Source organism: Colossoma macropomum, unplaced genomic scaffold, assembly GCF_904425465.1.
Source record: "Colossoma macropomum unplaced genomic scaffold, Colossoma_macropomum, whole genome shotgun sequence".
NCBI classification, from domain to species: Eukaryota; Metazoa; Chordata; class Actinopteri; order Characiformes; family Serrasalmidae; genus Colossoma; species Colossoma macropomum.
In genome coordinates this window covers 11,579,606-11,596,605 of record NW_023494788.1, presented here as the reverse complement: position 1 = coordinate 11,596,605, position 17,000 = coordinate 11,579,606, and the positions used below count along the sequence as shown (strand labels likewise).

Sequence of the window (17,000 nt, the reverse complement as noted above, 5' to 3'; positions counted from 1 at the left end):
AACAGATACTGATCACTGTCGCAGATTCCCAACGCTTTATAAACGGGCTCTGCCAACGCTTATATGACGTATTTACGTAATGCATTTTGGGTATTGTAGTGAAAGACCGCTATGGAAGAGACCACAAAAAAGTATTCAAATTTTTTAATTCTATTAAACTGAAGAAGCTGGGGGATGCAATGCGTCAGTGGGCAAACACAGAGTGGACATGTAATTTGGAGTGAGGTGCTGAGCTAACAAGGCCCTACCTAAGGGTTATAGAAGATACAGGAGTTATTGTTAATTACCAATAACGAGTTATGTGTAATTAGACAAAACTCTGACGAATGTGCTATGTGTTCTTCATGATTATTCGTTGTAGAAACTCTAAAACCAAGCACTAAGCATAGTGGACCCAATGTGTTGACCACGAGAGGGCAGTGTAGGATAATGCGCCACCCTAAAGTCTCTGGGAAAGTCCATTGTGAAGCGCTCATCAGCGGACCCCTATTTTAATGGTACGGTCCGTTTCACAATCACCGCGCGAGGATCGATACACTTTCGATTTCTCAGCTTTTGAACGTTAACGTTCATGTTTTACGTGGTCGTTTTTGGGTTGGTCTAAAAACGCAAGTGCCTGAAATTGAGAGTTTACAGTTTGCTAGCTAGACCCGGCTAAAATACTCTGAATTTTGGTCCGGTGTAAAGCTGGTAAAGCTGTCAGCAGGAGCGTTAGCTAAGTTATGGCGTTTCGACTGTCCAAACTTGCAGCTCGTATTACACTCTCAAAACACTTTGTGCTGATTACGGAAAATAACTTTACACGCAGTCTAAAATTCAACAAATTTGCAAGTTGTTGGCCAGTTTGTTCGTTTCACACAGTGGTTCGCAGTGGCGAAGGGTCGCTAAATATCACCAGAGCATTGAATTCCTCTCAGCGAGTTATAAATACTGTCAGGCGGGTGGAGAAGTTTTCAGCCACCTCTACCGCCTCAAAGTCATTCGAGTGGCCGAGTCTCAAGGCCCTGAAGCGCGGTGGAAAATTCTCCCATCCGGCTGTGGTCCTCTTCGGCCTTTCTGCCGCTGTCGTTGCCTCCTGTGTCCACTCCAGTGCCCTGTATGCCATGGCCGCCCAGACAGGTGTGGAAATTCCGTTGGACTTAGACTCGGAGGACACTGACTGGGAGAAAGCGAAAAGTGAGTTGTACTGCTGTAACTCTGATATAGTGAGTTTATTAAAGAGACAAGAAACACAAAACTCTACACTCTTTAAAATAGATGGTCGTTCAGAAGCGTTCTTTAGTAAACGGAATGGTTCTGTTTAGAACCATGAGTTCTATATAGATCTTTTCATTCTCATAGATAAAAAACTAAACCTTTATTTAAGATAGAATGGTTGAAAAAAAAAACCTCAATCTTGTCATGAAATAAATATCACTCTTCAATCTTTGTATGCCACAATTGTTGGCACCTCTAGAAACTCTTAAGAGTGAAATCTAAGTATATTCCCCTTCATATTTAATGTTTTAAAGTTCACCTGAGCAATTAGAAACACTTAAATGGTCAGCCATGACTTACTGTTTCAATAGGGAATATATTGCCACTGTCAGAAATAAAACCTCATATCTCTGTTTTTTGTTGTTGTTTAGTTTTTGACATCATTTCAAAGTACTTGTTGCCCTTTACATTCTATGTAAATTGACAGCAGTGATGAGATGAAACACAGGCCACATTCCCTTAGTTATCGATCGTTATGAGAAAGACCAGAGAAAATAGCAATGACTTGTATCTTAACAGTTGAAAATGCCAATTTTCACAGTCAGGTCAGTAATTAAGAAGAATCTGGAGATGTCACTAATCTGGCAGGAAGAGGATGCATACTTATACCGGCCCCACACACAGTGAGAAGGATGATTCAAGTGGTAAAGTCTTGGGGTCAGAACGTCTCCCAAATGACAATTAAACACTACCTGCGTAACCACAAGTTGTTTGGGACGTTAGCCAGAAGAAAGTCTTTGCTGTCAAGGACCAATAAAGTCAAGCACCTACAGTTTGTACCAGCAGATATTAAATCGAAACCTGACTGCCGCAGCCATGGGGCTTAAACTGGGCCGTAGTTTGAATCTTCCAGCAGGACGATGATTCAAAGCACACCTCAAAATCAACACGAAACAGAATCAAGTTTTTGCCATGACCGTCCTAGTCCTCTGACCAAAACCCCATAGAAAACCTGTGAGATGAGCTGAGGAGGAGAGTCCACAAGCGTGGGCTTTGGAGCCTGAAGGATCCGGAGAGGCTCTGTTTGGAGAATGGTCTCAGATCACTTGCCATGTGTTTTCCAGTCTCATTAAGCATTATAGGGGAAGACTTGGAGCTGTTGTCTTTGCAAAGGGAGGCTGTACAAAGTATTAAATGAAGGGGTGCCAACAATTGTGACACATAAATGTGAGAAAAATGTATTTCATGGTAACATTTAGGTTTTTTCTTTCAATCATTGTACTTCAAATAAAGGTTAGATTTTTGTTAATATTATGAATGAAAGATCAAAAAGATAAACAATAACGAATGTTCTTTACACCCTGCTTTGCTCATGTTTACCAGGAGTGCCAGTATTTGTGGAGGGCACTGTAGAACCATATGCAACACATTCTCCATTAATCTGAAGAACTATTTAAGCATGAAATGGTTCTAAACAGAACCATTCGCTTTACTAAAGAACCCCTGATGAACCATCTTTTTAAGAATGTAGTTTAACTGTAAACATGTTTGTACTCTTCTGTTTCTTTGTTTAAAGTTTAAGGATTTCAAATATATAAAATCATTTTTCTTACTGTGTATGTGATTTTGTAATTTTCCTGCAATCTTTTGAATGATAGTATTGTCATAGGTTTCAAATCACTGATAGGATGCTGTAAAAATAAGTATTTTAGCTGTGTCCAAAATTATTTAAAAAGGCTTAAGGTTATTCCAAGATGTACTCAATATAACATTATGTTTGAAAGTTTAATAAAATGAATATACAGAATGCCTCGTGCAAAGCAGCAGTCAAATCTCCAGACAGATAACTTGACAAATTATTATAAATGAATAATAACAGGATTATTTTTTGTATTATTACTTTTCATGTTCCTGCTGTTCCCCTAAAACCTTCATATTGATGTAAAATGTAATTTTTTTGTATTATAATATGGCACCAGTTATATATTTTAGCCTGTTTTGTGTAAGTCATTATTGAACAACTTCTGGTTATACTATTAATATATAATAGTATTATCCTATTTTAGTTATTTTTTAGAATATTGACATGATACGTTGTTTTTGAAATGTAGTGTACATATCCATTGTGTTTTGTTAAAGTAATTTGTAATATTAAGTATGACAACAGCTCTTTTGCTGGACAAACCATGCTATTTACACTTCTAGTAGGTTTAAAAATGGCAGATGGTAAATTAAACTGGTAGCTCTAAGTATAACTAGACACAGAACTAATTAGGCTGCAGATTTCTGGATCAAGAGTCCTGTAGTGCCTGTGGCACTGCAGAGTTTTATAGTTTTACTTCACCATACTCAGTTCAGCTTCTGAAGGGCTTGTTAAATCACTAAACCCTGTAGTGCTATGCTCCTGAGGGAGGAGTTTGACTTATTTGAAATTAGTGTCCTGAGGTTATTATAGTGGCTGTAGAAAAGGATCATACTACCCTTAGGAGTCATTGATTAGTTGAATGAGGTTTTACATTTAGGTTGGACGTGAAACCTGCAGGAAGGTAGATCTACAGGGGCAGGGTTGGTGACAACCAGTGTACATGGTTTGGGTTATATTCATATTATATCCCTTTGCTCTATCAGACTGGCTTCTGTCTATGAGCCTGGAGGACAGGAGAGAGAAGTATAAGACTGCCCACATCTCCTTGGACAATGTTCCTGTTTGGAAGCATTCAGGTGAGACTCAAACCCTTGTTTTCCACAAGATTCTACAACCTAATTTCCAAGAAAGTTGGGATGCTATGCAAAATGTAAATAAAACAGAATGTGATGATGTTCAGTCTTTCACAAAGTGGTGAACCCCTCATCATCTTTACTTCTGAAAGACTCAGCCTGTCAAATAACAATAAAATTTCTCCGTTTTAACATTTGATATGTTGTCTTCGTACTATTTTCAATTACATATAGGGTTTGAATGATTTGCACAACATTGCATTCTGTTTTTATTTACATTTTTGTCCAACCTTTTTGGAAACAGGTTTGCATTAATGTAGAAAACTAAGAGACAAGTATATAAACAGGCGGGGTAAAGGAGGATGTTATAAGGAATAGCTGTTAAAGCCTGTATTCATGAAGCTTTTCGGAGTTGGAGTGCTGACCTAGAATCAGATTCCTCTTTTATTGTCTTACCTTACTAAAAAGAACAAATCATAGATCAGTGCTCCTACCTAGAAATACCAGCCTTGGGCTCATTCTTGTATGACAGCACTGGGGAATGTTCCAGCTGTGAGGACAAAGTGAGCTGGATCTGGTCCCTTAAACATATTTTCCCAGTCAACTCTGTGCAGTGATAACCATAATATTTTGATTTTCAATGTTTCACATTCATTTCTGTATTTACTAACTCTGCTTAGGTTCTGTCTTCTGTTGCTATTTAAATAATTGTAGAGTGAATTACTCGAGTCTCGCTACAAACATTTCAGTATACAAATGACCTTGACATACCATGCATATGAGAAATTAAAAGGCTTTGGCGTTGGTGGTATGGGACCCCATTTACTCTGCGTATTTATGTTTATATTCAGCTTTAGGTGAACATTCCTTTTTATTATGTACATTATTTGCTGTTTGCATCTTAGGTGCTGCCATAGATAATCCCCCTTTTCAAGCTGATGATGAGCTGAATCAGAAGATATCTCTCTTCAGAGGTGACATCACCAAACTGGAGATAGATGCAATCGTCAATGCAGGTGAGGATTAAGCACTAAGAATAAGTTAGTAATATGGTGCCTCATGTTGGACGAATGTACTTTAACTGCTTGATGTTTATTAAGTGAAAAGGAAATATAATGAAGAAATGGTGCCACTTTAGTGGAAATTGTTACTTAACTGAGTGACGTACAACGTAAACACTGCAGATGAATTTTAACAAAACATGTAAAATGTATTTTGGCTCTCAGGCATGACTGTAGCTAGTTCAGAAGTTTGCAAAGTTTGAACAGAACCTGATTCTTATGAAACAAGAAATGCAGTATTTAAAGTCAACATGAAATCAAAATTGACCTTTTTTCGTGTGTAGTTTGTGTTCCTGGTTATGTTAAGCATGAATCATCACACCACATCATATTAAAGACAAAATGATTGTTTTCCCATTATCTTTGATCGAAGCGTCCTGACTTTTGGCCACGTCTAAAAGATCTTATTTTAGAATATGTCACCTTGCACCAGCGCCCAGCCTACCATCCTGTCACCTCTCATTGTGATATCGCCCCACCCTGACGCTGTCATTCTCTCAGAAACACATCACGGCACAAAAGGAAAATTCGTTTTGATTTCCGATTCATGTCTACTTGAAATATTTTTCACAGCTGATACAAGTTGAGTTTAAGTAGGGGTGGGCGATATGGCCTAAATATTATATCACAACACTTCAAGACATCTTCACGATTTACAATATGAAACACAATATTTTGTTTTTTCTGAGATTTAACCTGTAGTGCCACATATGAAATTGCTATAATAATAATAGTAATAGTAATAATAATGATGAAACTGGCTTAATTGTGCTCACTTTATAATGAAACATGTAGTTAGTCAGTTTTCCTTAAGCACTGACAAAATCCACGATATGCTCAGAAAAGCGTATTGTGATATAATTTATCACAATAATGATTAAATATTGTAATGTTGCCCACCCAAACCTCAACTGTCTGCCAATACCGAGTACTAGGGCCACATGGTGTATTGTTTATTCATCATTATTGCACTTTGCAGGTGACCACTAGACTGCAGTGTTCCAGTGCGCACTCTAAGAAATCTGCTAAAAACGTTTGTGTGGTGTGAGCATGCAGATTGGTATCAGATGTTCCCAAAGAGTGTATTTTCAGCCTTGATGTTGTTATAAAGCTGGTCACTGTTTTAACACTAGTGCATTTTAACATTACACATTAACATTTTTCAAGAAGTTCAATTGTGAAGTACAATGAATGATTTATATTTTGAGTTACAAGCAGCTGAGAGTTTTTGTTGGATTGGTGAACCTACAGATGAAAAAATGAAGATCCCATTTTACAAAGTAAAATGAAAGAAGTAATATGTCATGTTATTTATAATACCATTGCACTGATACTGACAGAGTACCACTGGACTAATATACACACTAGTAGTGTTGTTGGTACATATTTTGTTAAGATTTTAAAAATTATGTTTAGACTATTACGGCGCAAAATAAATAAAATATTTGATTTGAAGTCGTTTGATAGTCCAGTAGCATAGGTGAGACCAATTGCATTTAGGCTTAAGGCTTCAAAATTGACATATTTGTGATTTTATCAAAAATGAAAGATCAATTGAAATTTGGAACAGTCTAACTTTCTTCATCTGACCAGCTGAAGTGCCAAATCAATCATAAAATATGAAGCCTTTTAATCTTTTCAGCACATGAAAAGACAGAGCTTTGGTAAGAACATTTTTTCCTCTCTCTTGGTATTCAAATTTCTATCGACTGTATAATCTACACTTTTTTATTAAAATGGCAGGTTTGTAGTGAAGTCTGCTAATAGTTTACTATGAATTACTGTAATTAGACAAGTGGAATATCATGCAGTATTGATGTAGTAACTGTTGGCTGATCTTAGTAGTTCTTCTCAGCATGTTAGTATGAACTAGTGTAAGGCACAACTGGTCTCATTTTTATAGATTATGTAGTGAATGATGTCAGTAATAACTTGACCATAATTCAGCACTGGGAACACCTAGAACATTTGAACACAATTTTTTCTCAAGGCTGCTTAGAAGTGCATAATCATTCAAAAAACATTATTTTAAAAAGTTGTAAAAAAATGTATTTTAACTTTACTATGTTAAGCTCTTTATAAACAAACATAACTTCCAGTTTCTCTGGGGTAGAAATAGGAAGTAACATGTAGGTAAACGCCTTGGGTCGTTCATTATGAGGAAGATCGTAGAATACACAAGTGAAATTAATCCCTTTTTCATTTTCAAATACTAAATGCGGGGGTTCTAAAATTGGTAGTTGAGGCGTTTTTTTTCCCATCCTTTACATTTTGTGGCCTCGCTGACAGGTCAGTTTTTTCTTGTTTGTTCTGTTAGTAATTATATGTATATATACCTTTTCGCAGTCTCATTTTCTTACAAATTTAAAAGCTCATTTTGATTTAAGAATAGATGATTTCACTATATTTCCTCTTTAGATAATGATGACATGCAGTTACTATTATGGGCCCGTTGTCTCTAAAAGAGAATGAAGAGAAATTAATAGTTTTGGTGTGTGGCTGTTCAGCAGACTAGACAAGCTCGGCTGCTAAAATGCTAAACAATAAAACATTAAAAAGGGTCATTTCTTTTCATTCCATCATAGAGTCAGGTGCCTGAAAACATAGCAGGCCGCAAAAGCATTTGCATAACATCATCACTAGGGGGAAGCAAAGGCCATATCCCTCTTCAACAGGTCAGCTTCTCTTGATAACAGGCACCATTGGGATTTAGATGGTAAACAGTCTAGCAATGCTGTGGTGAATCCCCGAGGAGAAATAATTCCACATGGTGTAATTCTAGTGGGCATTTGCTGTTGATTACATCACTTTATGGAGAATAGTCTCATCAGTCTCATGGATGTTGTTCCACCAGTGTCAGCGTCAGCATTTTGCAGTTATTTGGCAGTGCTGACGTTAATGTGATATCGCAGCGCTGTAAAAGTGCATAGGGTTTATTATTTCGTCCATCTTCTCTTCTAAAACTGCCATAGAGAAAGACAATGATTTGTTAATGTTTGAACAGTCACGTTTTAAGCAGGCAACATATTATTCCAGCAGTCATCCTCCTTGATCCAGGCAATCCTAATGGAGGTTAATCACATGGTGGAGGCAGGAATAGAGACGTTTGATTAAGTATTCATTCAGAGATTCAGTGAGTTGACCCATCCCTTCTCTTGCCACAAATTTGTTCTTTCATAGCAACTGTTGTGAGGTTTACATAAGCTTTGCTTGCCACTGGCAAAGATACTATTATAGTCTGGGTTAGTTTCAGATATATATGAGTTATATATATATATATATATATGTACGTAATTTATTTACTGAGATTTAATAAAGTAATTCAGAGTGATTTGGTGTGAAATGGTATATGGTAGAGTAACTTACTGACTTGGATTTCTTTACAGTGGTGGCGATAGGAACCAGGGTCATGACATCTACACCACAAATATTGTATATTGTATATGAGTCTTTAATTTATATTTTATGGACTATCCAGAGCCACCGGTGAAAATATACGTTTTTTATGCAATATTGATAATGGTGAATTAATTACAAGGTTTTCTTTGGGGACTATTTGGCAACAACCTGCTTCTATCTCATCATGAATGGATTTTTAAAAAATTCTGTTTTAAAACGTTTAAAGTGTCTAGAACATCACCTAGCAGATTTGTGACCATTGTACCTCATGTAATGTACATGTTGTCATGTAATAACTTGCAGAGACATTAAACTCTTCAGACATCTGGTTCCAGTCAACACCAATGAGAACAATTCTACCTCTGTAAGTTTCTCTTGAAAGGAGAATATCACATCAAACCACTCTAAATCTGACTGATTTAATTATGTAGAAATTTTGAGAAATCGGTGGAATTCCCCTTGAAAAGTCATGAGAGGAAAGGACAGACAGGGAGGGACAGAAAGTAAGATAGAGGAAAAGAGAAGGGAAGGAGTTTGTGTGACAGCACACTGATTCATCCCTCCCTGTGGCTGCATTGATCGACTGGCCGCTGGGGCTTGGTGTAAAAGCGTGAGGATTAACAGACTGTCTAGAGGTAATTAATTTGGATGCTGGAATGGACTTCTCAGGACTGCTAAGTGTGCACTGATCCAATGGGCAGGAAAGAAGCAAGGCTGCACAAGTGCTTGCTTGCACTTCTGTATTAACACACATACACATGCTCAAATGCTGTCGCTAAAGCGTGGTGATGCTTATCGCTGTGATGGGTCCTTGTAAGTTTGACAAAGACACAGTGTCAAGCACTACTTTAGCAGTTACATGAAGGTCCATTTATTCTTTTCTACACATACACAACCATGTCCACACAACAAACTTGTCCTTTTGTGGACGTGCAGTAACACAAGTCACCTTTACATCAAGAATTGATACGCCTTCAGGCAGTGTTTAGCAAGATATTGTGGCTCAGAAGCACTGTTACGTCAGATGACTCTGAAACCTCTGAGGTACTACTTAGGAGTGCACAATTATGACAACAATGATAATTGCAATTAGGCTGTTTTGAGTGATAATGTGATTGCAATTATTAAATTAAGATTAAAAAAGATTGGTGTGTTTCATTACTTCAGAGACTGTTCTACAGCAACACCTATGATTTCTCGGGCTACATGAACAGCTGCGAATTTCTGAAAATCTCTAAATGTGAACATTGCTGAAAAAAAGATTTTTGGTTGTGCAGCAGGCATGTTGCTAAATTGAATATATTAATTTCTGCCTTTTTGCTAAATGGAATTAACTAGTTGCAGATTTCCAGAATCGCAATTTAGACAAATATGCTATTAATTTGTGCAGTCTCTGGAGGACATGTGGTATCAGTGCTCTTGCAGTGGAAATCAAGTCAGTATCTTCTGAATATATCATGATAAGCACCTGTTTATTATTTGAATTTGTGTATTGTAAGTTGTGTCAACTGGGTGCATTTGTTTGATGTTGCTGTGTATAATGCATTTTTTTCAAATAATGAATCACTTTTATATTGAATTTGCAATTTGACAGAGTGCAATTTTCAAATTGCAGAAGCTGAAATTTTAGTTTCGTCTTACAATGTTCAACATTGTCTTATGTTTTAAGTGAGAAAATTGAACCTAATAATGCAGAGTTTATAAACTCGCTGTCTAGCAAAGAGACTTGGAGCCTAATTTATAGAAGATATTTGCATTTAAATTGCAGTAACAGTACTGGTCAGAAAAATTGCAATTTTCATTAAATCTTGTAGCTGTTCCAATGTTGTAATTTTTCTCTGTTTTAAGCGATTCTGTGAAGGCTGAAGAAGACCTCACACATGCCCTAGACTGCTTACAAACCCGTTTCTGGTGCAGTGTCATTACCTTTGACCTACACTATACGTAAACGCCTGGTCACCCAACATTTTGTTTTAACTCGAGTATTAAAAGGGAATTCCACCAATTTTGCAAAAATTCTGCATAACTCAGTCTTGAAGATGTAAACATGGTTATGTAGAATAGTTGATGTGAACTGCTCCAATATGGAGAGTCTGAATTTTTCAAGGCATTGGTGCCAGAAGGCTGAAGCGGTTACAAATGCCCTGCCTGATTCCTGAGATGTTCTTTTTCTGATAGTTTTACAACAAGCTTTAAATATATATTTTTAAACATCCATTCATGGCAGAGAAGTACATGCAAGGTATTGTAAGACAAAATAGTACCTAAAGAAAGTTTATTTTACCAGTAGTTTACAATTATAAACCGTACATATAAAACTCAGGCGACGTGTAGGTTAACTGATCATTTTGGATTGTAAAGAAAATGTCTATATTTCCACTGTAGACCCACCACTGGCACCACTACTGTAAAAATGTCTATAAGTTTCTCTACAACGCCCCATTTCAAAACACCCTGAAAGATGTTTACATTTTATCAAGTGAATTGTGAAAGAATTAGTGGAATTCTCCTTTAATATGGAGTTTGTCCTCTCCTTTGCGGCAGTAACTGTATTCTTCTGTGATGGTTTCACGCTAGATGTTAATGTTGCTGTGAGGATTTGATTGCATTCAGTCACAAGAGTAAAAGTGAGGTTGAATGTTGGGTGATTAGTGTCGGGTGATTAGTTCTGGATCACAAACATTTGCAGGGCTTTATACCCCTCTAGCCAACACTTGGCATTGGGCATGGTGACCTTAGGTTCTCAAGAGTGCCTCATTCTGTTAGCAGTGTATTTCTATGGAGATTATTTAAGCTGTCTGTGGGCACCAGAATGCCTGTTTCAACAATGGGTGCACATTAACTAACCTAAAGAATGGGGTGTCTAGATACTTTTTTCCACATAGTGCATGTACAGTATTATAAAGGTTGCTGCTGTTTTGAGTCCAGTTTGCAGTGTAACCTGAGCACTCCAGTTTGTGCTACGTTTTTCAGAAGGTGTTTGTCCTCGAAATGTAGTTGTGTGTGTTGAACAGCAGAGGGTTTGAACTTCTGTTTAGTATTTTCTGTACGCAGATTCAATTGTGCCACGTAGGCCCTAATGATAGGGAAATCTATAATAGTGTAATTCAGTATAATGGAAGTTTAAACATGGCAGTGTAATTGTTGCATAGTATTACAATTTAAATAATAACCTGCTTATGTTTTCAAGTACTTCAGGAGGTTGAGTGCATTGTAAGAGCTTGTGCTTACATGAAGTGTGCCTGCACAGGCTAATGTAAAGCCAAGTCACATTGTGACAGTTACCTCTGGTTGGTGTTTTTTTTTGTTTCTTATAAATTAAGCATGATCTTTTCAGATGAGAAGTTTATTAGTTTATGAACTAATGTACATATTGATCTTTATCTGCATTAGCATTGGTTTTATGCATGTAAATGTTGTTGCCTGGGGCCCACATACCACTAAGAGAAGTATTTGTCCTTATTAAAATCATCAGTGCCCTTTTTGTGAAATATTTATGTTGGCCAGTTGTCCCTGTGCTGCTTTATATATTAGATTGATTGGTCGTGTTAAAGCAGTGAATCCTAATGTATCATTGAAAGCAACCAGGCACAAGACAAGAAAATAGGAAGCTGTCCAAAAGGTTCAATTTTCTTAACTGGCTAAAATTGTCAGATGCTCTCCCCAGGAATTTTGAGACACTTTTCATGAAACCTCCTGAAAAGCTGGAAGTGAAAAAAACAGCTGTGCAGACGCTGTGACTTATTGACTCGCATTCATTGAATTTGTTACATGTCATCACCTTTGGGATCAGTTTCAACCATGAATTCTGATTTTAAATGAGTTTAGTAATTCCAGTGAGTAAAGCGCTCCTTTGTGTATTTTAATATTCATTTCAGATTAAAATCTTCATTACCAATTTCAGAGTTAAACAGAAGCCCAAACTTTCTGACTGTAAATAGAGCATAGAGGCAGTGGGTTCGAGTGTGTACCCGCATACTCCCCAGGTACACACACGCAGACATTGTTCTTCCCTGAAACTTCGCTGAGAGCAGATCGATCAATAGAAAGAGGGAGAGGGAGGGCGAGGGAGCAGGAGATGAAGGGGTGGGAGGGAGAGGGGAGGACTGTTTGTGTGTCGTTCTCAATAAAGATTGGATTTACAATAACATTGCCTCCACCCCCTGTCCTCTCTCTCCTCCTTCTCACAACATTTTACAGCTCTTGGCTCCCGCTTCTTCCCAATAAAATACACCAAACATAAAATCCACAGGCACTTAGGAACTGTCTTTCCAAGGGGAGGGGTGCAGGGAGGGGTAAACATCCTTTTTACACTACTAAATCCATCCATCCATCTAACCATTGATCCATCCGTCCATCTAGTAAATGAGGAAGGATATACTGTTCCAGGTTGGTTTATTACAATGTGTTGCATCATGAATAGCCACTTGTAAGGCCAAAAGTTAGACACCAGGCAGTTATATTCAATAATTTAAGTCAAATTATGAAGCTTCCTTCTAATAAAATTGTTTGTGCTGTCTAATTTCTCTTCATCATTAGCTCAGTTTGTAAATCTAAAGTCCTAATTGCAGTACATAAGATTAGTTAGGCCTGTCACAGTTATTACATAATGACCTGATAGCAATTATTTGAGCTGATCGCAACTTTTAAGTTGACCACAGCTGTTAGCTTTCACCATCATATGTTTACTTTGTAGAATAGAGAATGTGAATTGGTTGCCTTTTCATTGTTGGGATGAGACAAATGCTTGTAAATAAAAATAAATCAAAAAACACAGTTTTTGAGATGTCATAGGTCTTACAAATCAACATGAGTAACTTCTAATGTGTGAGTGGTGATTAAGATATAAATAAAGTATATCAGAGTCTTTGATATAAAATATTTGGCTCTAAAGAACTTACAGAGTCAGTTGGTCACAGTGGTGAAAGGAGCCAGACGTCCTAAGTGTTTAATGTCTTCAAAAGCTACATCAAAGAAAGTTATTACATGGACTGGTCATGGGTGAATGGAGTTGTCATGCTTGACGTCTAACACATTGTTTTCCCATAGGTTTGAGATTTTGGCCTGAAATCTATTTAATAGAAGCCATTCATGGCAGAGAGACACATGCACGGTGTTGTAAGGCCAAAAATCTCCAAAGAAAAGTTTTTTTAATCTTTTTTTTTTATCATATGTTTATTATCATTAACATTATTTATAAGGAAAATGTGTGCAGGTTCACTGGTGGTTATTGAATAGTAAATAAAATGGTTATATTTGTGTTGTAGACATTGTGACCCCTGGTTCTTATCACCATAATTATTTTTATGGAAATTAATCACCAGGAAAAATGTAATGACTGTGACCAGTCCTGAGAAATGGCTTTGAACTACCCTCCCACTTCCATAAAGGTACCGGAACCACTTTTGCTTCCTTAAAGAACCTTTTAGTGGCTGGAATCATTTTTGTAAATGAGGTGTGCGAGCATGAAGGACGTTTTTAAAGGTATAGTGTAACAGCTATATAAAATCTTCAACAAAGGATTTTCAATAGTTCTTACCTTAAAAACCTTTAACTGGTATTGAATCAATTGTAAAGAGGTTCTGTAAGCTGTGAAGCTCTTCACACTCACTCTGATTTACAAAAGTAGTCATTAAGTAATTCATGCTGATATCAGTAGATTGCTTAAAAAAACAACAGCATCAAACAGATATTTATATTATATGATGATGTATTTATTATGCTCAGCAGATCATTTAAGTATTGCTGGATCACTGTGCTAGCATATCTGCATTTTACTCATTTTACTGCATTTGTAAACATAAAAGAAGTAAATATTAGATTTCTCTTTAATGCTAGTCAAGGTAGATCTAGTCTCAATTTCGATATTTAATAAATGTTTATGTATCAGCATTGGCAGAAATGTACATGAAATATCGGTTAGCAAATTTTCCATATCAGTGCATTCCCAATTTAATGTTTAAATAAGTGAATCCAAAGTGCTTCTAAAGCGTCACTCAAAAGAACCCTTTTAGCGCCTTTAATTTGAAGAGTGTATTAGAAGATCGCATGCTTTCACGTTGCAGTCATGCTGTCTCTCAATAAACTCCAGAGCAAGTCAGGAGGCTTTAAATTGCATTTCCCCTTGTGCGTTTATTTGAGCGACCCCATAACGTCCGCTAAACAACTCTGACAGCACCAGCTTCTTTAGAAAAGGGCTTTTAGGATATTTCCAATCATCAGGTCGTCTTTGCTCTGTGAAGGAGATTGAATTTGTCATGAATTTGAGGTTTCCCTGTCTCTGTCTTTATTGGCTTTTTCTGATGGAGGAAGATGAGTATTCCGGGCCACAGATAACGGATATTCCAGACCCAGATTCCCAGAAAGGCAGAGGAATGATGCCAGATAAGAGTGACGCCATCCGATGTACTGTTATACTGTAGAACAGAATGGATCCCAGCACCAGATTTCTCTTTTTTTCTCTCTCTTTATTCCACTGGCACTCAAGATAACAGGGCCTTGTTACTAGGGTTAGAGGTCTTTTTTTTATTTTTATTATATTATTTCTCTCCCTGACTGACAGTGGTATTATCTTAAAAGCCGAGAGATGTGTCCTGCAGAGCTCTATGTGTGGAGAAATGGCCCCACAGTTCAAACATTGGAATGAAAGATAGAGTGGAGGAGAATGGAGAAGCACATTGCGCTGCTTTTGGCCCCTCTTGGGCAACATGCGTGTAATTCACATGGAGGCATGTTCCTGTAACCTGCCGCGAGTGATATTTGTACGTCTTTGGCATGGAGGATACATCCATATGGGTATATGGAGAAAAAAAATATGTAGACATTTCTAAATAGGTCTGAAAATGCATCTTATTTGTCAAAGAGTGTAAGCCATTAAATCAGTTATCTGTTGCAAATGAGGCTCAGGATTCTGAGCTCCCAGTTCAGAGCCCTCTCTCACTAGCGTAAGCAAATTTAAAATGAGTTCACACAGAGAAATCTCACATCTCTCAGCGTATGCCACATTGTCGCTAATTGGAAGCCAGGCTTGATGGAGAGAAACAGTTGTCACACGCCTAACAAATTCATCGCAATCAGAGGCGCTTACGAATTTTCACTTGAGTGTGATGCTTTTTTTTTTTTTTCCCTTCATTCCCCCATTGGGTTTTTCACATTTGGTAAAATGCTTCTTAGTGCAAGTTCAGAGCAGAAAGCTTAGTGCATTTTGTCAGAAATTAGACCAAAGGATGTGTGCTTTTGAAAAGGCGAACATAAAATAATCAGCTAATGGGCAAATATGGCATTCAGACGTATGTGAGCGCTCCCCAACATCTGGAAAAGTAGACTGCTTTCATTGGAATTCTGTTTGATGTATGACATTGAGGAGTCAAGTCTCAGATGCCGAACTGTTTAATGAATGGTATGGTGGTTTTAAAACAAGCTGAGAGAGTTAGCAAAAAGGCGTGCATAGCAATTATTTCGGGCCTCGTTAAAAGCCTCCCACCCCTTCCATTCTCTCCCAATCAATCGCCACTTTAGCTCAAATGAAGGAAGCTTGAATGTTGGTCTTCTCTCAGTCTAATTAGCTTAATTGCCCCAATGTGGTAAATGCAGGAAGAGGAGGCATGCTGTTCATCAGGGACGTTTTCCGAGAGTTTCGTCTGCAGTTGTGTGACGCTGTTGTCGGAATGTTGTTTGAATGCTCCCAGTTGGGTCTCACTTGGTACGGTGCGAATTTGCGTGAAATCCCTCAGTCTACTCTTTTGGGACTTGTCAGAAAAATTTTAGATTTGTCGAGTGAAAGTGTGAATCCCTTGGTTCAGTAAAGTTGTCCCTTTTAGGTGGCCTACAAAAATAATCTGCTTCCAGATATGCAGCCTAGCTCCAGTGTTGGTGTTCATTTTGAATGCATCAAAAAGCTAATCCATCAACACTGTGCTCACACCAATTAGCCCAGATTAACCGTGTTCTTTTACACATGCACGCAGTCATCTCAAATATATTTGCACATTCCAGCGATGCATTAGACCATATTGCGAGGATCTGCTCCCACCTTTGGCTCTTTAGCACTCTCATATGCTTAATAAGCCTCAATTATTTGACATTGCTGCAAATTATAAATAGCTGAGAAAGATTTTGCCCAATTATCCAGAATTGTCTTAAGTTAAAAAATGACAGTTAGGGAGGAGGTGCAAAAAACCAGTCATGGGAATTTGTACACAACTTGTTCACTCGTTCACGCTCTGTATTTTTAAAACCCTTCTCAGTCTTAGACGGACACTTATGCTCCCCCTCCACCCTCATTATATTGATCCATGTGTTGCTTACACAGGCATTACCACACTCTTCAGATTGAAGACATGTCCGCTCTTAAACACACAATCTATTCGCTTTCTGTCAGCCTTACTCACTTGCCCCATTGACACTGGTGCCACACATTCTCCTTGATTTCATTAAGAGGAACTGCATAAGGTCTATATGAACTCACATGGAGATTTCATATGACATGAAAATGCATTTATTTCTGAAAGCTTAGAAGAAACATTTAATCCTCTTGACGTATTTTATACGTTCTTGTAAAACTCAAACTAAACACAGAAATGCTGTTCATCACAACTCCTTTTTAATTATATATATATATATATA

General features: G+C 37.5%; 1 protein-coding gene across 2 annotated transcripts in view; it reads left to right on the top strand.

The window, feature by feature from the left end:
- Positions 1 to 492: 492 nt before the first annotated feature.
- Positions 493 to 17,000, top strand: part of macrod1 (mono-ADP ribosylhydrolase 1) — a 115,528-nt gene continuing 99,020 nt past the window's right edge. For both annotated transcript variants that reach the window (XM_036568464.1, XM_036568465.1), the window contains exons 1-3: positions 493 to 1,176; positions 3,826 to 3,918; positions 4,821 to 4,931. In XM_036568464.1, the coding sequence (XP_036424357.1) occupies positions 723 to 1,176; positions 3,826 to 3,918; positions 4,821 to 4,931 (658 nt within the window). In that variant the 5' untranslated portion in view covers positions 493 to 722. The remainder of the gene's footprint in view (positions 1,177 to 3,825; positions 3,919 to 4,820; positions 4,932 to 17,000) is intronic.